Genomic DNA, 21,164 nt, shown 5'->3' with positions numbered 1-21,164 from the left:
GGGATGCTGTCTTTATGCAGGGCCGTATTTTGCTGCTTCTGTCACCACAAAGAGAAAACTGAGTGGTATTGTGTTCAGGCACAACTCACAACTTGAGTTGTCTGAATAAATGGACATCATCTCTCAAGATCCTTGCCCATGGAAGGAGCTTCACATCTGTCGGCTGATTCGGAGCCTTCTGAATTCCCTGAGGCATTTGTGTAGGGCTTGGTTAACCTGTGTATTGAGTTACTGTATGTGCACTTCAAGCCAGTAGCCACTTGGAGATACTGGTCTTGCAGACCTCAGTTGCCAGCTGCTTCTTGCCGATCATAAAATTTATGGGAGCAGTCTGTAGCGTCTTGCTCTGTGCTTTCCTTTCTAGTTTGCCTGCTTCTGAACCAGAAAAACAAAGGAAAACTGCGCCATTTCACTGAATTTCATTACTCACTGATGCTTTCTCCTTGACAAGTTCTCACCCCTTTATGAAGTTCTTGACAGCTGCCTATTTATATTTGAAGCTTCATATTGTTGCCTTTTGTGGGTTGGATCTGTGGGAACCTTTGTCACCATGCTTCTGCCTGCAGGGGCCAGCCCTCCTGACCTAGACAGGTTCAGCTGAGCTTCAGGCACCACCTGAGACAGGGAAAAGACTGGGGCAGATGTCTTCTGTCAGTGACAGGGCATATATGGTACATTTCAGACTAGCTAGTAGTGGGCAGGGAGCATCTCTCCTGCAACCTTTACAGACTTGTTCTCACAGCAACTAGCTGACCCTTCTGAAAGCATCCATAGAAATGCTGTGGAGACCTGAGGAGAGAGTAGGTTATGTCCATCAACATCCATGTTGTTGTAATATACGTAAGTGTGATAAAGAATTCACCAGTTCTCTGTGTGGGGTCATACCTGTGTTCTGGAATAGGAGATGCTTGTTTCCTCTGCCTGGACAATCCCTTTGTTCTCTTTGGTCTCTTACATGCTGATGGGCTGTGTGCTCCTTCCTCCATAGTGACCGCGTACAACTGTCTTGGGCATCTGCATTTTCAGCTCTGAGAATCTGATTTATTATCCCTTCATTGACTGTTTCCACCCCTTACCTGCCTTATTTAGTCACGAATGCTATCAACCTTAGAGATGCACTTAATACTGCACAGCACCCAGCAGAAGGTTTGGATCTGCTCCGTTCCCACTTCCTTTCATCAATGCAGTAATCACTCTGCGTTCAACCATGGATGATGAATAATAATGTGTTTATACGCAGTGGTGACTTGCAGTGCTACTTCTTTTTGATTTGCAGACTAATGAAAAACAAATGTCTGCCTGCTGCTTGCATTAAGATGAGCGCCAGTGTGAAAGAGGTTATCGTTCTTTTTGTGCCAGATAAAAGGAAAGGTTGCTTGGCATGGACTAGCGGTAAATCACAGAGAAGTGGATCTGGATTTTAATGCTTGAGTTGGCATGGGAGGCAGCAGTGTTGTGAAATCGGAAGTCAATGAGCTGGAGAAGGGAGAAGAGAGGAAAGGAAAATGGTCTGCTTTTGGTGGCAATGGCCTGCAGATGGGAAGCTTGAAGTGCATAGGGGTTTTCTCCATTCCTGGTGAAACTTAGGAAGCAGTACAGCATGCTTCTGAAAAGCAGGCATGTGTGAAAACCTCCTGTGTACAGCAACAGCAGGCACGGGGAGAGGTCTGTGCTTCCACACGAGGTCAGAGCCTGAGCATCTGTGTAAGGCTTTGCGCTGGAACTGCTAAGGGTAGTTCTGAAATAAGGAGGACTCTAAAGCTGTAGCTGCACAGCTTACTAGCTCCTCATTAATGCAGGGTGGTGGGAATGGAATAAAGAATGCCTTGTTTTCTTGGAACAGCTTAACATCATGTAAATCCATGGTAAGAAGCTATGGAAAATATGATCCCGATGAGAATGGATTTTTTCGAATGCTGTCTTGCTTGAAAGCGTACTTTGTGGAGATCAGGTGGAATTCTAAACCTGTGCTTCCACAGTAGAAGCAATAATTAGTTGCTCTTGACTTTCAAAGCTGCATGCAAATGGTGACCTTTAATTTAGTATCCTTCGTCCATTAGTCTCAGTGTGTAACAGTACTGTGGTTTCTCTCATTTATTCCTGTCACACGCATTAGCTTGTAGAATAAGTTTACTTTCAAATGTGTGTATCTGCTTTGGCTACATCGAAGAAGCTGTTTTGGACTTTAGATTGTTTAAAATATATTTTGAAATTTAAGAGCTCATTGTGGTGCTTATGGGGAGAAGGTGTGGGAGGGCATGACTCGCTGTAGGCCTGTAATGTATTGGTTTAAACCCTTCTTCTTTTCCATTGCCAATGCCTTAGTAACAAAGTGAGATGGAGTTCACGCGCTGCCTGAAGTGTGGCAGTCATGTACATCCTCAAACCTAGGGGAGAGCAAGTGTGATTAAAAAGATATGTTCCTAATTGTATTTGACTCCATATCATTTTTTGTTTTGTTTCTCACAAAATCCCTTATTTGTGAAGATTTGCTCACGGTTCTTATTTTATTTCCACAGTTTGCAACTTCATGTCTCATGAGAAGTGCCTCAAGAATGTCAAGATACCATGCTCATGTATTGCTCCAAGCCTTGTAAGGGTGAGTAAAGCACACATTGCCTTTTCCCTTTCTTGGGATAATGGCACAAATTTATTACTATTGAACATGGTGTAGTACAGTAGTGGCTTGTTGGTGTTGTAATCCTTCAATCAATTGTGTTAGTCATCACCAAGGCTTTTGTAGCCACTCAAAGGCAAAGTTTCATCTCCTTTGAAAAGTCCCTGCTATGGGCAGCTGTGGATAGTCTGTCTTTTGAAGAGCAGTTATTTGCATTCTTTAAATACTACTAGATATTCTTACTTGTGTGTCATTACCTGGAAGCCTTGCAATAACGTAGCGGGCCAACTGATTGGTATCAGTCCTCTCAGAAAACTGTACCGTGTGTCATACTGAAGAAGAACTCTCTGTACGCCACCAATGTTTTTACAGCAATTGCATCTTACTGGGAAAATACTAAAGCTTCTCTGTCTAGGGAAGGGGCTGTGTTTAGCCTCTGTTGATTGCTGCACCTTAAGAATTTGCTTGCTTATTGTGTCCAGAGAATAAAGTCATTGCATTAAAAGCATAGGATTTCAAAGTAAAAAAAATCTGAGGGCAGGACTTCAGCTGATGGTAATAACTCAAATTTATTTATTTTGGTAATTAATAAAGTACTTGCTTTCAGATGCCCTGTGACTTTCTCTCCCACAAGACTTCATGCTTAAGAGATTGTTTTTAAAAGGTCTGAAAGATGAATCAACATTAAAGAAGATAATAGGATGCAACTAAGGCATTAAGAAGTTAAAATAATGAGAAGACAAAGTGTATTATCCGCTTGGGAAAAGATGACAGAAAAGGAAAAAAGGGGAAGGAGATCAGAAACTTACTGGAGAAGTAGTAAAACACTACAAATACCTTAAAGAGCCATATCCAAAAGTCAAATGAAACACGGCTGTAAAATCAGAATCATGTACATTACAGACTTCTCTGACTAAAAGCACATTTATGGGAACACATTGTGTAGACCTGGGAACCTGTGAAGCAGATCTGCTTCCCTTCTTTGTATCCTAGAAAGCTTTACAAATTCCTTTATGTTGTGGAAACCTATACAGGGGGTAGGACAGGAAAGTCTGAAACAGTATTTTGAAGTTACATGAATTGGATAGAGAGAAATCAGCCAGCCACTTGTTTTCCTTATATTTGCTTTGTCTAAATGATCATGCTGTTAGGCTTACTACACACTTCCTCTTCCCCACATACTTTTCATCTTGAGAGGTATAACTTAGGTGAAAAAAACTTGTCCAATACATAGGAAGTTGCCAGTGAAATAGTAAGAAATAATTGCTCTCAGAACCCGCGGTAAAGGGACACATAGATAGAAATGATATTGCTAGGAATTAGCAACTACTACTGTTGCAGTACGCTGGCAGCCGTTGTAGCATGGGAAAAGGAACAGAGTCAGATGATATAGGTATCTTTGCAAGGGCCCTTGGGGGGATGATAAATCCAACTGGGAAACAATTCAGAGTGTTAGAGCTGTAAACATTTGTGACGGCTTCTTTTGTGAATGTGCTCTAAATATAATTCATTGTTAAAAATAGCATTTGTTCCTTTGCCTTTGCATGGTAAAAATCCTGCATTTAAACTTACTAATGCTTCCACTGGCATTAGTTGTGGATGTCAGTGTGGGGTTTTTTTGTTCTTTTACCAGTCCCCGCCCCGTTCTTTACCTGCCCCAACACATAAATTTTATCTAATAGTTTGCACATAAAATTAACTATTGTTGCTGAGCAGTAGAATTTGTTTTATCTGAGTGGTTGTCAGCACTCAAAAGCTGTTTGCAGTTCAGTGTTGCTGTATTTAGCTGCAAAGTGTCTTCTGTGTTATCCATGCTGAGCTGTAATGACTATGTTTTGAAAATACTGGATTGTGCTATTCTTTCTGGACAGTGTTGTCCTCCCTGACGTGGTCATCTAAGTTTCATTAATCCTGGGTCTGCTGTGCAAGTGAAGTCTGCCATATGGGAGACGTCGTTTTGCGTGCAGGCTCTGTCGAAGTAAATATTGAACTTGGCATTTGCTTAAAAACCATAACAGAGCAAAAAGCAAATGGTAATCATTTAGAGAATGTGTGGAAAGTTTATTTTCTTAATCTCCCTTCTCTCCTTTCAGATTATTTATTATTTCTTTATGAAAAGGTCCAATGTAGGAGGGAACACTGGTGGGATTTTTTTTCTGGTAGTTGCTTCTAGTACGTCAATATTCAGTATATTACAGAAATGAGATGGTGAGTTGTTGTTTTTTACTTTAACCTCCTGGATTTCATCTAGAGAAGGTGGCAACTGTTAAACCTCATCAGAGTCTGTATCATTTGATAATAAATCAAACTGTCAGATGATAATTTTTCAGCAGATGTTTCATGGAAACTTTTATTCCTGAGAGTAGGGTTTCCTTCCCAGTGTCAAGTAAAGGCCCACAGAGTCACAACCATGCCATGATTGCATCCAGTCTCAGATCATTCTTTTTGTTCGCCTTGAGAACATTTTTTCCACTATTATTAATCATTATCACCTGTATTCAGTGTTCTAGACTGGGTCCAGGTCATGATGTTGCAAAATAAGACTTCATGGATCAGTCTTCTGAACAAGCTTACGGTTTTATGGTTTGCAGGGGAAATGATTTGTTCCACTGGTAAGGTTTTGGCAACTGTACCAAATGCAGACCCTCTCTTTCCCACATTCCCTTATGTTTCTACTCTGAGATACATGTTCAAAAAAAAGGGGGGGGACGGACAGACATGGGGACACCCACTCCCAAAACACCCAACACAAAACAGAGTAACAGTGAAAACAAAACCTCTTTGATTGGGTGTGAAATGTCAAGTTTTACTTTCCCATGTTAGGTTGGCATTGAAGCTGTATTACAAATTTTTTACTCTTAAGTTTGCCCTAGAAGTGTGTATATGTTTTCTGTATAACTGTTCTTTGCAAACTAAATGGAAATGATAGTATATTGAACGTGGTTTTACTGAAGCTGGGCATTTGCTATGCTTGTTTTTCCTTAGGGTTGACAGGCTGCTCATGAAACTTTCTTGTGTGCTTTTGTTCTTAAAGCCAGGTTGTCTAGAATGGAAAAATGCTGGTTTAGGTCATCAGCTTCTCCTGAAGCTTTCTATGCTAAAAATAAAACTTGGCTTTGTAGTTCAGGATGTGGATAGCAGCTGTGTTCATGAGTTGTGATAGTTAATGGGAAGGTTGTGGTGCTTGACGAGGTCTCTGCCTGGGCAAGCAGGTGTTGCAGTTGCCTGCTGACTTGCGTGTCTCCCTATGGCTGCTGGATTCAGCTGTGTGTGGGTGGTTATTTGGGTCATTTCCTCATGAACTGAAAGTAGAAGAGAGGAATAAAAGGGTACTTGGGTTACACTAAGTCCCCCTAACCATGCTTCTGATAATCTGTTCTGTACTGGACACTTTGTACTTTGAACACACAACAGCAGCATCTCATTTTTCTGCCACTGAAGTACTTCTGTACTGGGACACAACCTCTTGTTTGTTTACTTTCTTTCCCTACCCCTGTTCCCTGCCCAAGAAGCAATGGAAGGTCCAACTAAGTGTGAGACAAAGACCATCAAGGTTTGGTTACTGCTTAACTTGCCTTAGAATAATAAGTCCCCCGGTCTCATTCAGCTGTCAGAAATGTCTGAGGGATCTTTGTGTGACTGCCTCAGAGAATTAGCTTTTAAGGAATGTTGTTACAAGTGGCTCAAGTGTTTTAACAAATGGGAATAAGGTTGGGAAGCAGGGAAGGAGAATTTGATGTGGTTGGTTTGGGTGGGAGTTCTGGAGAACATAGGGGAAAAAAACCCCATCAGAATCCAATTTTAGAAAATCATTCTTTGGTGGTAGTTGCAGATGTTGGGGGTTTTACATCGGTGTGGGTTAAAAAAAATGCTTGAATGAATGCTTCCTGAATATTTACTACTTCTCCCAGAAGACTGCTGTAGAAGACAGGCTGAAATGCAATATTTGTAAATAAGCTGGTTGGCGTATTATTGTTACATCTTCTTTTCAAATTACTGTGTATTTGGCATGCATCAGTCAAGGGACATTTTCTCCTGCTTTTTGATGGTGGTAGTGGAGTTAGAGCTGTAACATGGACTCAACTTCACAAAATACATGCTTAATATTTTTCTTCTTTTATATTATATATTGTAAACCCAAGTTTTGTTAAGTTCTTTTGTCTCTTTATTATTCCTCTTCTATTTGTCCATGATAAAGAGGCTTTGCTAGTGTGAGGGTTTTTTTCACAGAGAGTCCTAATAATGGTTGTACCTCAAGGCGATCTTTTTACTAGGGCCTGTTGTGATACGGCAAGGGCTAATGGCTTTAAACTAAAAGACAGTAGATGCAGTCTAGATACACAGAAGAAATTTTTTGCTATGTGGGTGGTGAAAACCTGGAACAGGTTACCCAGAGAGGTGGTAGATGCCCCATCCCCAGAAACATTCAAGATCAGGCTGGACGGGGCTCTGAGCAACCTGATGTAGTAGATCCTGCTTATTGCAAGGGGGATTGGCCTAGATGACCTCCAAAGGTCCCTTGAAACCCATACCATTCTATGATTTGACCTGGGTGCTTGCTGGGTAGCCCTGACCACCTTCACCAGGAAGGTCCACGTCTAGTTCTTCAGCACTTGACCTATACCTGCATTGTTTCAGCAAGGCGGTTGCTTGCAATGTAGCAGCTACATGGCATTATTTAGAAGCCAAATGAGGTGTAAAACTGCTTGCTGTTAATCTTGGCCCTGCACCGAAGTTTCCTTCCTCCTTTTCCTCCCCAGAATGATAGTCCCTTTAACCCTGAGGTCAACTCAGGAGAGCTTATTATGCTCTATTGAATCTTGATGCAAGCTGCCTGGTAGCCTATGAACTCCCAGAAGAGCCCTATAGCTGTATCAGTTACCCTTCAGGTTCAGAAGTGGTGTGGGATGCCACTGTGTCTGTTTCTTTTAGTTGTTTATCTTGATAGAAGGAGGTCAACATTGATCTTCTCTGTAGCAGTAAGAGCAAGGAGTGACTGTCTCTTGCATATCGTTTTCTCTTTCCAGAACAAAAAAAGCTAGTCCAAGCAACTCTTAATTGCAGTGGAAAGCTCTTACACAAGTCTCATTTTCTAGTAGAAGTATCATATACTCCTGATTTGGAATGGTATGGAATTCACTGTGTAGTTCCCATCGTAAAGGGTCCTTGAGGGCTTTTAGATAACGCCTAATGTCCTGTCACAGAGATCTGTAGGATGGAGAAAAGCATTCCTGGTTAAGGTGAGGTCACATAGGGGTGTGCATTGTTCCCTTGCCCTAGCCCCAGGTAAAACTTGATAAGTATTTGATTTTCTCATCTTTTCTGTCCTATGATATGCTGAGACACCATTTAACTTTGTATTCTTACCTGATTTCAGAACTTCCATACGGCATGTGTACATAAAGTTGCTTTTTAGCACCAACTGACTTATCAGGTACTCAGAGGAAGAATGTCAGTTTGGACACAACTGACAAGTAATTGACAGACATTGTCTCTAAAAGGCAGAAGTAGAAATAGAGTGTATTCAGCTGCATGCAGTATATTTAAGTTGCAGAAATCCTTTGCTACTGAAGTAGAGAGGTTTCAAGCAAATAAAAGAGCTCTTTGTGATTACTGAGTAATAAGTAGGTAATTGAAAAGACGTCAGTACTGGGAAGAGTCAAATCACAAATCTGTTAGCTGCTTTCAGAGAGGCTGTGGTCTAGGCAACCTGGACAGAATAATCACGGGTGTACTCGGATGTGATCACCTTATCTACCTCTCTAGAGCAAAGGGGTTTGGTGTCGAAGTGAACCCTAGGAGTGTTAGATAAGGAAGTACTTCTGCAGCGTAAACATCAGACTCCATTTGTTTCAGAAACACCATTTTAATTTGTATCAGCAATTTTTGCTGTCCTTCTGTTGAGTCTTTGTGAAAGACGGCATGTGACTGACTACCCTTATGGGCATGGTTGCTTCCGTGCTGGTTGTGCTTGTCCTTAAAACACCAGTGTTTTTGAACGGAAAACCAGTGACCTTACGTTAAATTCCTTTCGTTCAACCTTTGGAGGTTATTGTGAAAGTGTTTGTGTCTGTATTTCTGTATACCCTTTCCGACTTGGAAGCTGATCAGCCCCACACTACTGTAGGTCCTGCAACCCTGCTTTCTTGGTCTCTCCAGTGTCCTACAAAGTCCAAGTGTGAGTTTTTTTAAATGTAATGGGGAAGGAGATACATGGGCAAAATAATATTTAGATACAGGCTGAGTAACAGTTTTTAGTAGGTTGTTCTTTTTCAAGACTGCCCAAGACAGCAGCTGTCACGGGCTTTTGGTATGTCTATTTCTCTTGTTCCCCTTTGAGCCTGCAAGTCTGGTTCAGGATTCAGGCTAAACACTTTCTTCTCCCTGAGTTGGTACAAAAGCAGCTGTACCTGGTTGAAGAATTGGCCTTCCTGGAGCTGTGTTTTTCCCCACTGAGGTGTCCAGAAGGTTGCAGACCAGTAAGATTTGACCTGACTTGACTCTATTCACAAACTAGAGGGTTTGGGTGGTAGCTGGGCTGCTCTGTGCGTAGTGATACCACTGCAGTGGAAAAGAGCACTTAAATTCATGGCCTGCTGTTATCTATATACTTGGTAGCCTGTGACATTTCAGGATGAGGAACAATTTCAAAAAGCACTACCAAAAGAAAACAATTCTATTCTTTCTATTTTTTCCAAAGTTTGGATATTAAGAGCAGTTTGTTGCTGTTCTTTCTCTATGATGCAGAAATGCTATACACTTGCACAGGTTGCGCTGAGAGAGTTAGATTCTAAGTTTTTTTTCTGTAGGTTCAAATTTTGTTACAGGCCATTACAGACTTTTACAGAAATGTGGTATGTTCTGTAATGCTTTGGATTTCTTGACAGGTGGCAGGAAACAAAATAGGAACTAGCAATATCTTGTCCAAGAGTGCAGTCATTCTGGAGCTTATGCTGGTGTGTTATCGCTGTCTTTTGATGGGCTTCTGATCAATACTGTAAGGGCACTTAGATGTCATTTAATGGTATTACTAGCAGAAATTTTCTGTATTTTTCTGCAGAAATCAATTTTAGTGGTTTGCATAAAGTAATTTAAGTAGTTATATTGGAGAAGCAGTTTTAAACTCTCATCAATTATTAAACTTTCCTTCTGTAGGCTGTCTTATGTGTCTGTACTTTGCTGTACTCATACAGGTGGATATAAATTAAAGAAAAATGCCTAACATTTCAGATTCTGACACGCTGCCTCACTGGCTTTCCTGGTCTGAATTTTGGTTCTTTTTATGTATTGGGTGCTTGGAACTTGTTTGGCAACAAAAGAAATATAGGGAGCTGTAAGGAGAAACATCATGTGATAGATGATTTCGTTATGTTGTACTTGCTTTTTTTTTTTTTTTTCTCTTTTTCCATCTTATTCCCATCCCATTTCCCACCAGGCTCTGCAGTGGTTTTATACCTGTCTCTTTGAAAGCAGGTTAGAAAGACCATTCATAATAAATAAAGTTTCTTTGGCTTGTTTCAGAAAGGAAGAAGTTAAGGTGAACAGATTTTTTTTTTCTTTTCCTTTTTCTTTTCCCCTTTTCTTTTTTCCACCCGACATTTCAATCAGCAAGTTGTTCCCTTCTTTTTCACAGTGACATGAGACTTCGGAGGATTGTTACCAGGGTCTGAACACGTGCAGAATTTAGGTTTGGTATCTTTCCCTCAGGTCTTCTAGATAAGTACAGTCAGACCCTGAATAAATTTGACTCCTGTCAAAGTAATTTCTTACAGTCTTTCCCAAAAGAAGCAGTTTTTTCACAAAACTCTACTTTGATATATGGAGTGTCCTTTTTTTTTCAGCAGAACCTTTCTGTGACAGTAATGAAAAGCCTGCATTTCTACGCCAGTTGTAAGATAAAATAGCCAGACTCATGGCCAGGGAAAGGAAAGTTCTCTGTGTTTCAAACATGGGTTGTTGAGGGGATCAGATGCCCATGCTGGGTGTCCAGAGGAGGTTATTGACCACTCCAGAGATAGAGGAGGTCTTGTCTGTGTCTGATCTCAAGGGGAATACTGCTGCCTTGGGGACAGGACAGCTGGCTCTGCTGTGCCTGGGGCTGTGGCACGAGTAGGGCAGGCAGATGACTTGAAGGTGAGAGATGTGCAGAAAAGCTTTCATGGAAAAATCCCATCAGGCCTTTTCAGTACTCCTCCCACTTGCTGTGTCTGGCTGGGATTGTGCTGACGTGCACTTGAACTCATGGTGTAGAATGATCTTTGGGCAAGTGGCCTTCTCCCACCAAGCTGCAATTGGACTTTCCTCTTATTTTTAGAATGGCTAGAGCAATAAAACAGCTCTGGCACTTTACTTCAAGAATAGCTGAGCCAGGTAACTTTTATGTTACTCTACAGGGAGGTTTGGTTTTTCATTTCTCCTGAAGAAGTATGAAAGTGCAATAAAAGTGGGTAGGGATTATGAGCCTTAATCTGAGATAGTTTCATTACAGCTCCCCAGTCTCTCCAGGGTTCACCACCACCACCCCTCCCCAAGGTTATATATTCGTTTTATAAGCAGGCATTATATGACTCTTCTGATCTTAAATAAATAAATAAATAAATAATGCAAGCCAACCCTGAACTTTGTGTCAGTTAGAGCTGGAGGGCTGAAGAGAATGAAGTTTCTGTGTGGATTGACAGGAGCAGGAGACAGACCACAAAGCATAGTCTGTCTGTAGTTTTAAGTCCTGAACTTTTACATAAAGTAAAAATTCAAAGCTTTTGGAGGCAAGGATATTTTATATAATATATCACGTTGGAGATACTGATATGAAATCCTTTTTGTAGGCTGGCTGACAGCCAGGTGTGGCGAGGAGCCTGGGATCTGAACAGGCAGTTTCCTGGTGAGTCAGGGACCAAGGATCCCTCCAGACAGTGCAGTCTGCTGAGGCAATGAGCTCGTGACTGCGTCACTGTACAACTGCTCTGCATGATCTTGTTCACATCTGACAACATAGGTGTATTTCATACCTCTCTTCATCCTCCTTTGCCTCCGAAAGATTAATTCTGAGGAGGACGGAAGGAACCATGTGCTTTGCAGTTTGGAGATTAGTGATTGTTCTTAACTAAACTTTCAGTAATGTTCCTTTCTCCTTGTGTTATGTCTGGCAAAATTTATTACTCTTACTCATTGCACCTGCTTGAAGTATAGGATTGTTTAGTGTAACTGCCTCCGTGCTTTCAGAGGCAGAAGCACTGGTGGGAATAATACCTTTGTAAGTGCAAGCAACTTCCTGGGTCATCAGATTCTGTGATCCCAGTATGTGTCAGATTTGCTGCTAGATATTCCCAGGAAAACTCTTAATACACAAGGAGAGAAATTAAAATCCTGCTCAATAACTTTGGAGGGTTGTTTACTAGTACATCAGGGAGGGAAAGTAGATATCTGTATGTGTATCTTAAATAATTTCTAACTTTTTACTGGGCATGATTTATTTCATTTCGCACCTAAGTAAACATTTGTCAGCTTTTAGTAGAAATGGGGTTTTCTTTGTGATGCAAGAACCAGAAGATAAATCTGGTATGTTTGTCACATCAGGAAGGGCATGTGAGATGCACAATGCTAAATACCTAAGTTGTGGCAAACTTTTATGGAAGTCATTTGGATTATAGAATTGTAAAGATGCAATTATGCTTCTTCCATCTAATGTGAATGTCAATTTAATGAAGATGTGTGTCTTGCAGGAAGAATGGTCTCTAGAACAAGTATAAAGCTCAAGTATGTTTCTTGTGCATTTTTCATCATTTTTTCTGTTGTTGTTTTGGTACTGTCGCTTCCAGTCTTCATTATTAATCACTAAACAAGAAGAAAACTCTACCTTTTTAGGATAAGTGAATAGTATGCTAGAAATACATTTGCTAAAACTGTTGGTACAGCTCTTGGCAAGAGGAAGTTGAAATGTATCATCTTCTACCTACAGTCAAAGGAACCTCAGTATGGATGTACTTCAAGAGCTGGATCTCTGTACCGTCCAGGCTGTGGTGCTTTGCAGGGGCAGGGGGGGACCAATGCCTTTGCCCTGATCAGTCAGTTGGCTGGGCTGTATTCAGAGAAGAGGTGAAAGGCATGTGGAGAGTACCAGACTGTGACAGCACAGAGCTTTTAGAAATTGGCTTGAGTGTGTCTTTAGGGTATTTTGTGTACATGTGCAACTGTTACTCTTCAATTGTCCTTGATTCGGTTAAGAATACAGAAAGGAACTGTGATTTCAGGTAAGTCACACAGTACTGAACCCACAGGAAACGTTTGGCTTTGTGGCAGTGTGAAACATCAGGAAGCTGAACAGCACTTAAAAATATATACATTACATATTAAAACTGGAAAATGTAAAAAATATTTTTAGAAAAAAATACTTGAAGTATTTCAAATATATTATTAAGTATGGACTATTTTTTTTTTACAAGAATGCTTTGCTGGTATATTTGTTCTTGGGCTTAGTAAAGTTTACGTTGTATATACTGACCTGTCTTACATGATAAAGCAGTCTCTGTGAACTGTAACTGGCACTTTGAAAGTTGTGGATGATGATGTTTTATCCATTCTTCATTGGCAGGTTCCAGTTGCACACTGTTTTGGCCCTCCAGGACATTACAAAAGAAAGTTTTGCACTGTGTGCAGAAAGTCATTAGAGTCATCTGCCTTTCGATGTGAAGGTAACTTAAAAAACCCTACTTGTATAGCTGCCTGTGTGTTATCCAGTAATGTACACTTTGCTTGCATTGCACACCTTACATATATATACACACACACATACATGTGCTCACTGTGAGACTTTTTGGGTTGTTTATCATCCACTCATTGACTGTAGAAATGTGTACTTCAAACTAAGGAATCTTCAGTAAACCACAGACTTTATCAAACGTGTGTGCTCTTTCATCTTTCGTCCAATTTACTCTGAGCAAGTCTGTGATGTTGATCGTGTGTAATGAAGTCATGCCTGAGATATGCAAAGAATGAGAAGCTATTATGGCGAAAGAAAGACTCCTCCTGTTGAGGTAATTTATTTCTGTTTCCAATGGGAGCTGTTAATACAGAGAATCATCAGGTATTCACGTTTCTAAAACCTCCCCCTTTCTACAAAAGAATGGAATATAACTTTTCTGTGTTACTGGTCTCAGATAGCTATTGCTTGTAGTGGCAATGAGTGCCTTGAATGGAAAGATATTTGAAAATATTATTTGTCAAAATAATACTGCTCTGAATGTTCTGACATGGATCCTCTGAAAAAACATTAATTAAATAAATCAACCAAACACCAGAATTTTTATTTGGAATATGTGTTAGCATAAGTACTTGACTGATTTTTGACATGGGGCAGCTGCTTAATTCTCCCTTGTCTCCCCTGTCTTGAATATCAGGTAGTTGTTCAGTTGATGTTGTGAGGTTGAATAGAATTCAGTATTTTAAAGGAATATTACCTGTGGACTTTCAAAAAAAAGATAGGGTCTACTGAGAGAAGAATCACTTCTGTAGGGATTTGAGATGCTTTCAAAATTGCTGTTATGCTAAAGATAATGTCTTATTTAATACGATCACCTCTGTGTGTGGGAAACATTTCTTTTTGATCAGGGCATTTAGACTTACAATGGTGCAGTGTTTTTTGTTTCTGCTTTGGTCTTCTGAGTTCCATAATGAATCTAAACTATGTTCTTCTGACTAGTGGAAATCTGTCGCTTAATATAGTTACCGTGTGGGTGGGATGGTCAAAGAGCTACAGATACCACAGAGTTGTCTCTGATGATCTATCTTAATAAGCCTCAGAACCTGTGTGGCATGAGAGAGAATTTGGAAAGAAAATTTTTGCTAGCTATGTCCTCCTAACTCTTGAAAATTACTTTAGTGATTTTAGTTGAAGCTTTCTAAATTTTGCTTTCATTTTCTTACTCTCTTAATTCTACTGTGTTAGCATTGTACCCAATGCAAGGGAATATTTATTTTTTCAGATGTTTCCATTTAAGTGTTTTTAAACAAGAAACATGTGAAATTGAATGTTATATTTAGGTATTACAAATGCCCAGACATATTTTTTTTCTGGTTCAGTGAAGGTTCTGAATGACGTTCCTTGCATGGATTAAATTGTTTTCTTCTTTTCTGTGGAGTGACTTGTTTGCTATCCAGTTTTCTGAATACCAGTGAGTCTACAACTTGTTTCTCTGATACTTTTCCAGCTGAGGTTCATAAAATGCACAAGATTCTTCCTTTACTCTTCAAAAATACTTTCAGAATTTGTTTTAGAAGCTAGCTGTTTTAAGCTGTAGGGCTTTTCAATCCAGATGGAATTGTTGAACTTCCTTGCTTTTTTTTGATTCCTTCTAATAACTGAGCTTAATAGTACAATTCTACTGTTAATTATGATGTTCTCTACTGAATACTGAAATTTAAAGAACTTTTCCTGAATCTTTACCGTAATTCAGGTAGAAAAGAGGGTTAAGATGAAGTTAACTTCTCTAAGCAAATTATTAACATCATTAGATGTACTTTTAAAATAATTCAAATAATTTGTTTTGGACTCTTCAGGAGTCTCTGTTGGACTTTCTTACATTAAAATAAATTTTCCTTGACAGGAGATAGAAAATTACTAAACGCTGTGGGCGCATGATGGGGCATCTGTGGTCAGAAATGAGCATGCATGTATATTAAACTCTGGTGAGATAAGTACATAACACTTACTGGAAAAAATGACAACGCTTGGCCTCCAAATTCTGCTGATAATTATTAATAGCTTTGGACAGCTATTTTTGCTGTAGAATTCACTGGGTAACAGATGAACTCAGACTCATGATGGTGGGAGTTGCTTTCCCTTTTTTTTTACAAGAAGAAGGACTGCAAAGAAAAAAAGAAGAAAGGGAGTAACCCAAACATGTTTTTAGCATTGGATCCTTTACAAAAGTTTCTTATTAAACATCAACCAGGAGCAGCAATTTTACTGGAGAGGGAGGCAGTTAATGTTTTAAAGATTATTCTGCCAAGTTTATGTATTTGAAATGAACCAACTTGGTTTTTTGGCAATAATGAAGGAGTTCTCAGCACTTTAATGACTAGCTTGAACAGAAGACCACTGTTCTGTTAAAAGTTAAAGAATTGTGAGGGTTATGGAAAGGCTGATAAAGATGAAACTTCTTTTTGTAGGTGCTCTGATTTGACTTATCTTAACATATAAAAAGCTTTAACATTTCTATCAGTGGGATAGCTATTTTAAGGGTTTAACTCCTGTGACAGCTCCTGTCCTTCACATGCGCGCATTTTCTTACTGAGTTGGATTTGGTGTTAGAAGCAGCAGATGTGAATTAAACCAAGGGGGAAAAAAAATGTCTTGTTCTTACATATATACATACATGTATAGCAAATAGCAGTATGTGCCTGTGTTAGCAGAATTAATGATAAAAACCCCAACATGTTGTTAATTCCTTGTTGTGGTTTCACCCTGGCTGGCAACGCAGCACCACACAGCTGCTTGCTCACCCCCTCTCACCCAGAGGGATGGTGAGAAGGATCAGAAAGGAATGTAAAACTCGAAGGTTGAGGTAAGAACAATTTAATAGGTAAAGCAAAAGCCACCCACGCAAGCAAAGCAAAGCAAGGAATCCATTCACCACTCCCCATGGGCAGGCAGGTGTTCGGCCATCCCCAGGGAAGCTGGGCTCCGTCACGTGTAATGGTTACTCGGGAAGACAAACACCATAATGCCAGGTGTCCCCCCCTTTATACTCAGCATGGCATCATATGGTATGGAATATCCCTTTGGCTAGTTTGGGTCACCTGTCCTGGCTGTGTCCCCTCCCAGTTTCCTGTGCCCCTCCAGCCCTCTCGCTGACAGGGCCTGAGAAACTGAAAAGTTTTTGGCTTAGTGTAAATGCAAAACTAAAACCATCAGTGTGCTGTCAGCATTGTTCTCACATCAGAGCCAAAGCACAGCACTGCACCAGCTGCCGAGAAAAAAACTAACTCTATCCCAGCTGAAACCAGGACATTCCTTCAAGCTGTAATATGGTCTACAGAAACTTTTACCATTAGTGAGGATATGACTCAAAGCATCTAACTTGAGTGGTAGCTGAATTGGCAACACTGTAAAATATTCCTGTTGTATCTATGGATATGGAGAAGTGTGAGTGGAGGAGGGACCATGTCACCCCTCATCTAAAAGTTCTTGAGCTCAGTGAAGACGTATGGTGTGGGGCATTGTATGTAAAAGCTTGTGGTTGACTTAGCCCTGTTAAAAGAGGCTTTGCTTTGGTGTGGTGGTAGATCATGGTCTTCTGTGGGATTAGTTCTGATCACCTTTCCTAGAGACCAGAGACTGATTTTAAAATAAGGTGGTTTCTCTATATAATTAAATACTGTTTACAAGATACTTTCATGTCATGTAGGTAACATGCACAGTTGCCACCTTCCAATCTTCAGGTTACAGTCTTCAGTTTTTTGTGATGTCCTTGGAACAGTAACCTGTTCAACAAAACAAAACCAGAAAAAAAGTATTTGAGGAATTTGATGCTTGCTTCTTTCTTTCATTTACTCTAAAAAAAATCAGATGCCTTCCCAGAGTATTTGTATACACAAGTCTGTAAAAAGCAGCTAGAGGAGGATCTTTTTCATCCATCTCTGTCTGACGTCCATAGAGAACTTTCTGAACTCTTGCAGTAGTGAAGCTAAGTATTGAGATATTTTAGTTGGTTTTGTTTTTTTTAATGAATGATCCTTTGCAGCATAATAATTTAGCTGGGTGGCTTTTTTTTTTGTTTGGTTGTTTTTTGTAGGTTCTGTTTTCTTTCACTTCTGATACTTCAAGTCAGCTTTTAAATAATGAAGGTACTTTATTCAAAACCAAACTTGCCTAAAACTTCATAGGCTTCACTAAAACTTCTTCCAGCTGCAGTATAGAACAGGTATTTTGGAAGACAATGTTAAGTTTACTTAGGAGGGTGTGCTGAAAAAATTATTATTTTCCTTTTCCTGACAATGAAATGGTGATTTGCCATATGCAGACACACCTTGGACAAATCGTTGAGATTAACATACTGGTTTATTCTGGTCAGGTTTAAAATTAAATCCATTGAGTGTCATTTGGCAATAAAAAGTATTTATTTCCTGAGTAAAACATGCTTTCTGGCTGTTGCAGTCTTCCCAGGAATTATGTCCTCCGGTCATTTTGCATGTTCTGATGTCAGCGTGTGTCATTATCACTTTGCAAACACCAGCGAGTTCATGCTGGTGCAGCTGTGCCACGTGGGTTGGTGGCTGATCTGATCTCTGCTGTGGCTCCCGGGCTCCTGTGGGACTGTGAGCGAGACAAGGCTCCTGGCTGCCATCAGGAGGGGTGTGCTACTTGCCTTGCTGCTGTTCTGGTGGGAGTGCCCCCCTCCTACTTTGCTGGGGCTGGGGTCTTGTCTCTTGACTCCTGCTTCTGACAGCCCCATGGATGGACAGAGGTGCTGTCCAGCAGAAAAGCATCAGCTGTTTTGCACCCACTCTTGTGCCCGCTTCCTCTGCAGTATGCTTTGCAAAAGGTTTTGTAAAGGGAATGGAGTATTGCTTCAGGAAGACCATTACTTTACACTCAAGACTTGGTGGTATTTGGATGCAGGAGAACTTTCTGTTAATGCTTCTAACATTCAGCTTTTTTTGGATTTGGTTAAATCGAAGTAAGACTTTCGGGCATGATTATATGGGAGTAGGCAGTGGTTCCTGTGGAACTGTGAGACAAAGCTGTAATAAGCCAAACAGTTGTTGCAAATTTAACTTGCTGTATTGAAGGAAATACAGCAAGTGCTTATGAGCAAAATGAGCTTAGTCTTTCCTAATACTTGTGGCATCAGTTTAACGCAAAGGAAATGGAGCAACACACAGGACAATGCTGATAAACTTCCTTCATTGCCTGTCTTTGAACAAAAAAGAGCATGAAGGAAAGAAAGCATGGTGTGAAAAGGTAGTGGAGGACTGAGGGAGGGAGGGAGGGAAGGGAAGCAAAAACACCCCGGGGTTTCTAGCTTAAAGAAGTTTTCTTGTTTTCATGCTTTTAGTATGTGAGCTACACGTGCACACAGACTGTATCCTGTTTGCTTGCAGTGACTGCAGACAGTGTCACCAGGATGGGCACCAGGACCACGTAAGTGTGAATGCCTCTGCAGCAGAAAGTGGTCGTGCATTTTCAGTGTGAAAATTGGCTAGAGGAGGGGGAGGAGCCTTGGCCTTTCTTTCACATGCTGCCATTTGTCAAAGTATTTTTGTTGCTTATTGGCAGGCAAAGGAAATGTGGCTTCAGAATGCATCACAGATAGCAAAATGAACTTAAATTCTGACGTACGATGCTTATTGTAGCAGTGCTGAAAAGTCTGTGTAATGTATATAATGTCCTAATTAAAAAAAATAATAATTAAGCATCTTATCTAAAAACTTGCATTGCAGAAGCTGGCATGGAACTCTTCCCCCACCCCCCATATATGTTGAGCTGTTTGCTGCATTCCATCCCTGGCAAACATTGTCATATTCCTCAGGCTTCCTGCAGTCTGTCTGAGGCAAGACTGCCCACCTTCTTGCTGTAAAATATATGCATAATACTAACCTGTTCAGGATAATTGTTTAAATAAAGAATAAACAGTTTTTAGTGGACTGTGAAGAAAAAGAATATTTAAAAATATTAAACTATTTTTGGCAGTTTAATAAACTTCTTTCTGTGAAATACAAGATTGTTCAGTTTGTATAAAGTAAGAAAATACTTTATGTCCTAGTCTGTGTTGCTGTTTCCCCAGAGCTGTTTGAATTGCTGATTGTACGTTAGGTTGAGGATGCCTCTCTATGTTTTGTGTAACACCAAGTCTTGATGTGTTCCTCCAGGACACTTACCACCACCACTGGAGGGAGGGAAACCTTTCTTCAAGTGCTCGTTGTGAAGTTTGCAAAAAAACTTGTGGCTCTTCTGAGGTGCTGTCTGGCATGAGATGTGAATGGTGTGGCATCCTGGTATGTTGTGCTGTTGTGTATAATTGTGGGAACCATATATATATATATATAGAGAGAGAGAGATATGCACATGCTTATTTAAACATTTTATATAAAATATTTGTACACTTCATAAATATACTTTATATACACTTCATAAATACACTTCATTTATGTACTTATATAAATATGTACTTGAGTTACATGGAAAATCTGATTTTCTAAGTCCCCCCATTAGTCTTTAAAAGGAGCAATTCTCAAAATCACAGTTAAGTTTTATGTAAATACAATAGAATTAAAATTTGTCAGGGACTAATCATTATAGATTTCTGCTTAGAAGCCTGCAGTTACTTTTCCTATGTGAAATCAGAATTTCTTTCATGTCGTATGAATTCTGCAAGGTCAAAGATTTACCATTCCAATATGCTTATCCTTCTTTCAGTGTAGAATAATTCTTAACCTGTATGTTCTGGGTTTTTTTTTAAGCTATCATTATTGGCTTCTGTCTTTTCTGTTCACATGATGCATGTTGAATTCCAATGCAACATAATGGTATGCTTAAATAATCCTCATGAAAGCCACAGCTTTTCACATACCGATACACAGTCTGCTGCGTAGATAACAATTGGTCCATCCGTTTAATGCTACCTCTTGTTGAAATATGAAGAAAGTGCAAAGCAGCACTAGATGGGGTGAAGATTAAGTATAAAATAGGTAAATTTTGTAAAATGAAAAGTAATAAAATAGGAACTGTAATAAATGTAATAAACTGTGTAATAATAATTTTAAATGAAACGGAGGTTATTCAGTGTTTCAGGTATGATGAATAATATCTTTTTAAATATTGTGGATTTTGTATTTTTAATATGATTCATAATTTCTGAGGTGGGAAGGGTTGTCTTTGAGGACAGTCTAAAAAATGTAATGTGCTATATGGCCACACATTCAAAGGTACGTGTATGAAATAATGCTGGAAGATCTCTTGCAAGTATGAAGGCAGAAAATAGTTAGTTATGCTTTGGAATAAAAACTCCTAACAGTGTTATCACTGAATCTGCAAGAGGATATTGCTGTTTTCAAGCTGTTTATTATAACCTGCTGTCGTGGTTTAACCCCGGCCGGCAGCCCAGCACCACGCAGCCACTTGCTCACTCCCCCTGACCCAGACGGATGGCAAGGAGGATTGGAAAGGAATGTAAAACTCAAGGGCTGAGATAAGAACAATTTAATAGGTAAAGCAAAAGCCAGGCACCCAAGCAAAGCAGAGCAAGGAATCCATTCACCACTCCCCACGGGCAGGCAGGTGTTCGGCCATCCCCAGGGAAGCCGGGCTCCATCACTCATAATGGTTACTTGGGAAGACAAACGCCATAATGCCAGATGTCCCCCCCTTCCTTCTTCTTCCCCCAGTTTATATACTCAGCATGGCGTCATATGGTATGGAATATCCCTTTGGCCAGTTTGGGTCACCTGCCCTGGCTGTGTCCCCTCCCAGTTTCCCGTGTCCCCTCCCAGTTTCCTGTGTCCTGTCTCCCCCCCAGCCCTCTCACTGGCAGGGCCCAAGGAACTGAAA

The 21,164-nt window shown here is 40.2% G+C and overlaps 1 protein-coding gene across 1 annotated transcript in view; it reads left to right on the top strand.

The window, feature by feature from the left end:
• The window catches only part of DGKQ (diacylglycerol kinase theta), a 109,075-nt gene that overhangs the window by 23,937 nt on the left and 63,974 nt on the right, over nt 1-21,164 (top strand). Inside the window, exons 2-5 of the mRNA XM_037373287.1 lie at nt 2,520-2,599; nt 13,209-13,308; nt 18,673-18,758; nt 19,487-19,612. Coding sequence (XP_037229184.1) covers nt 2,520-2,599; nt 13,209-13,308; nt 18,673-18,758; nt 19,487-19,612 — 392 coding nt within the window. The remainder of the gene's footprint in view (nt 1-2,519; nt 2,600-13,208; nt 13,309-18,672; nt 18,759-19,486; nt 19,613-21,164) is intronic.

The sequence above is a fragment of the Falco rusticolus genome, chromosome Z, assembly GCF_015220075.1.
Source record: "Falco rusticolus isolate bFalRus1 chromosome Z, bFalRus1.pri, whole genome shotgun sequence".
In the NCBI taxonomy this organism is placed as follows: Eukaryota; Metazoa; Chordata; class Aves; order Falconiformes; family Falconidae; genus Falco; species Falco rusticolus.
This window is presented reverse-complemented; position numbering and strand designations above follow the sequence as displayed.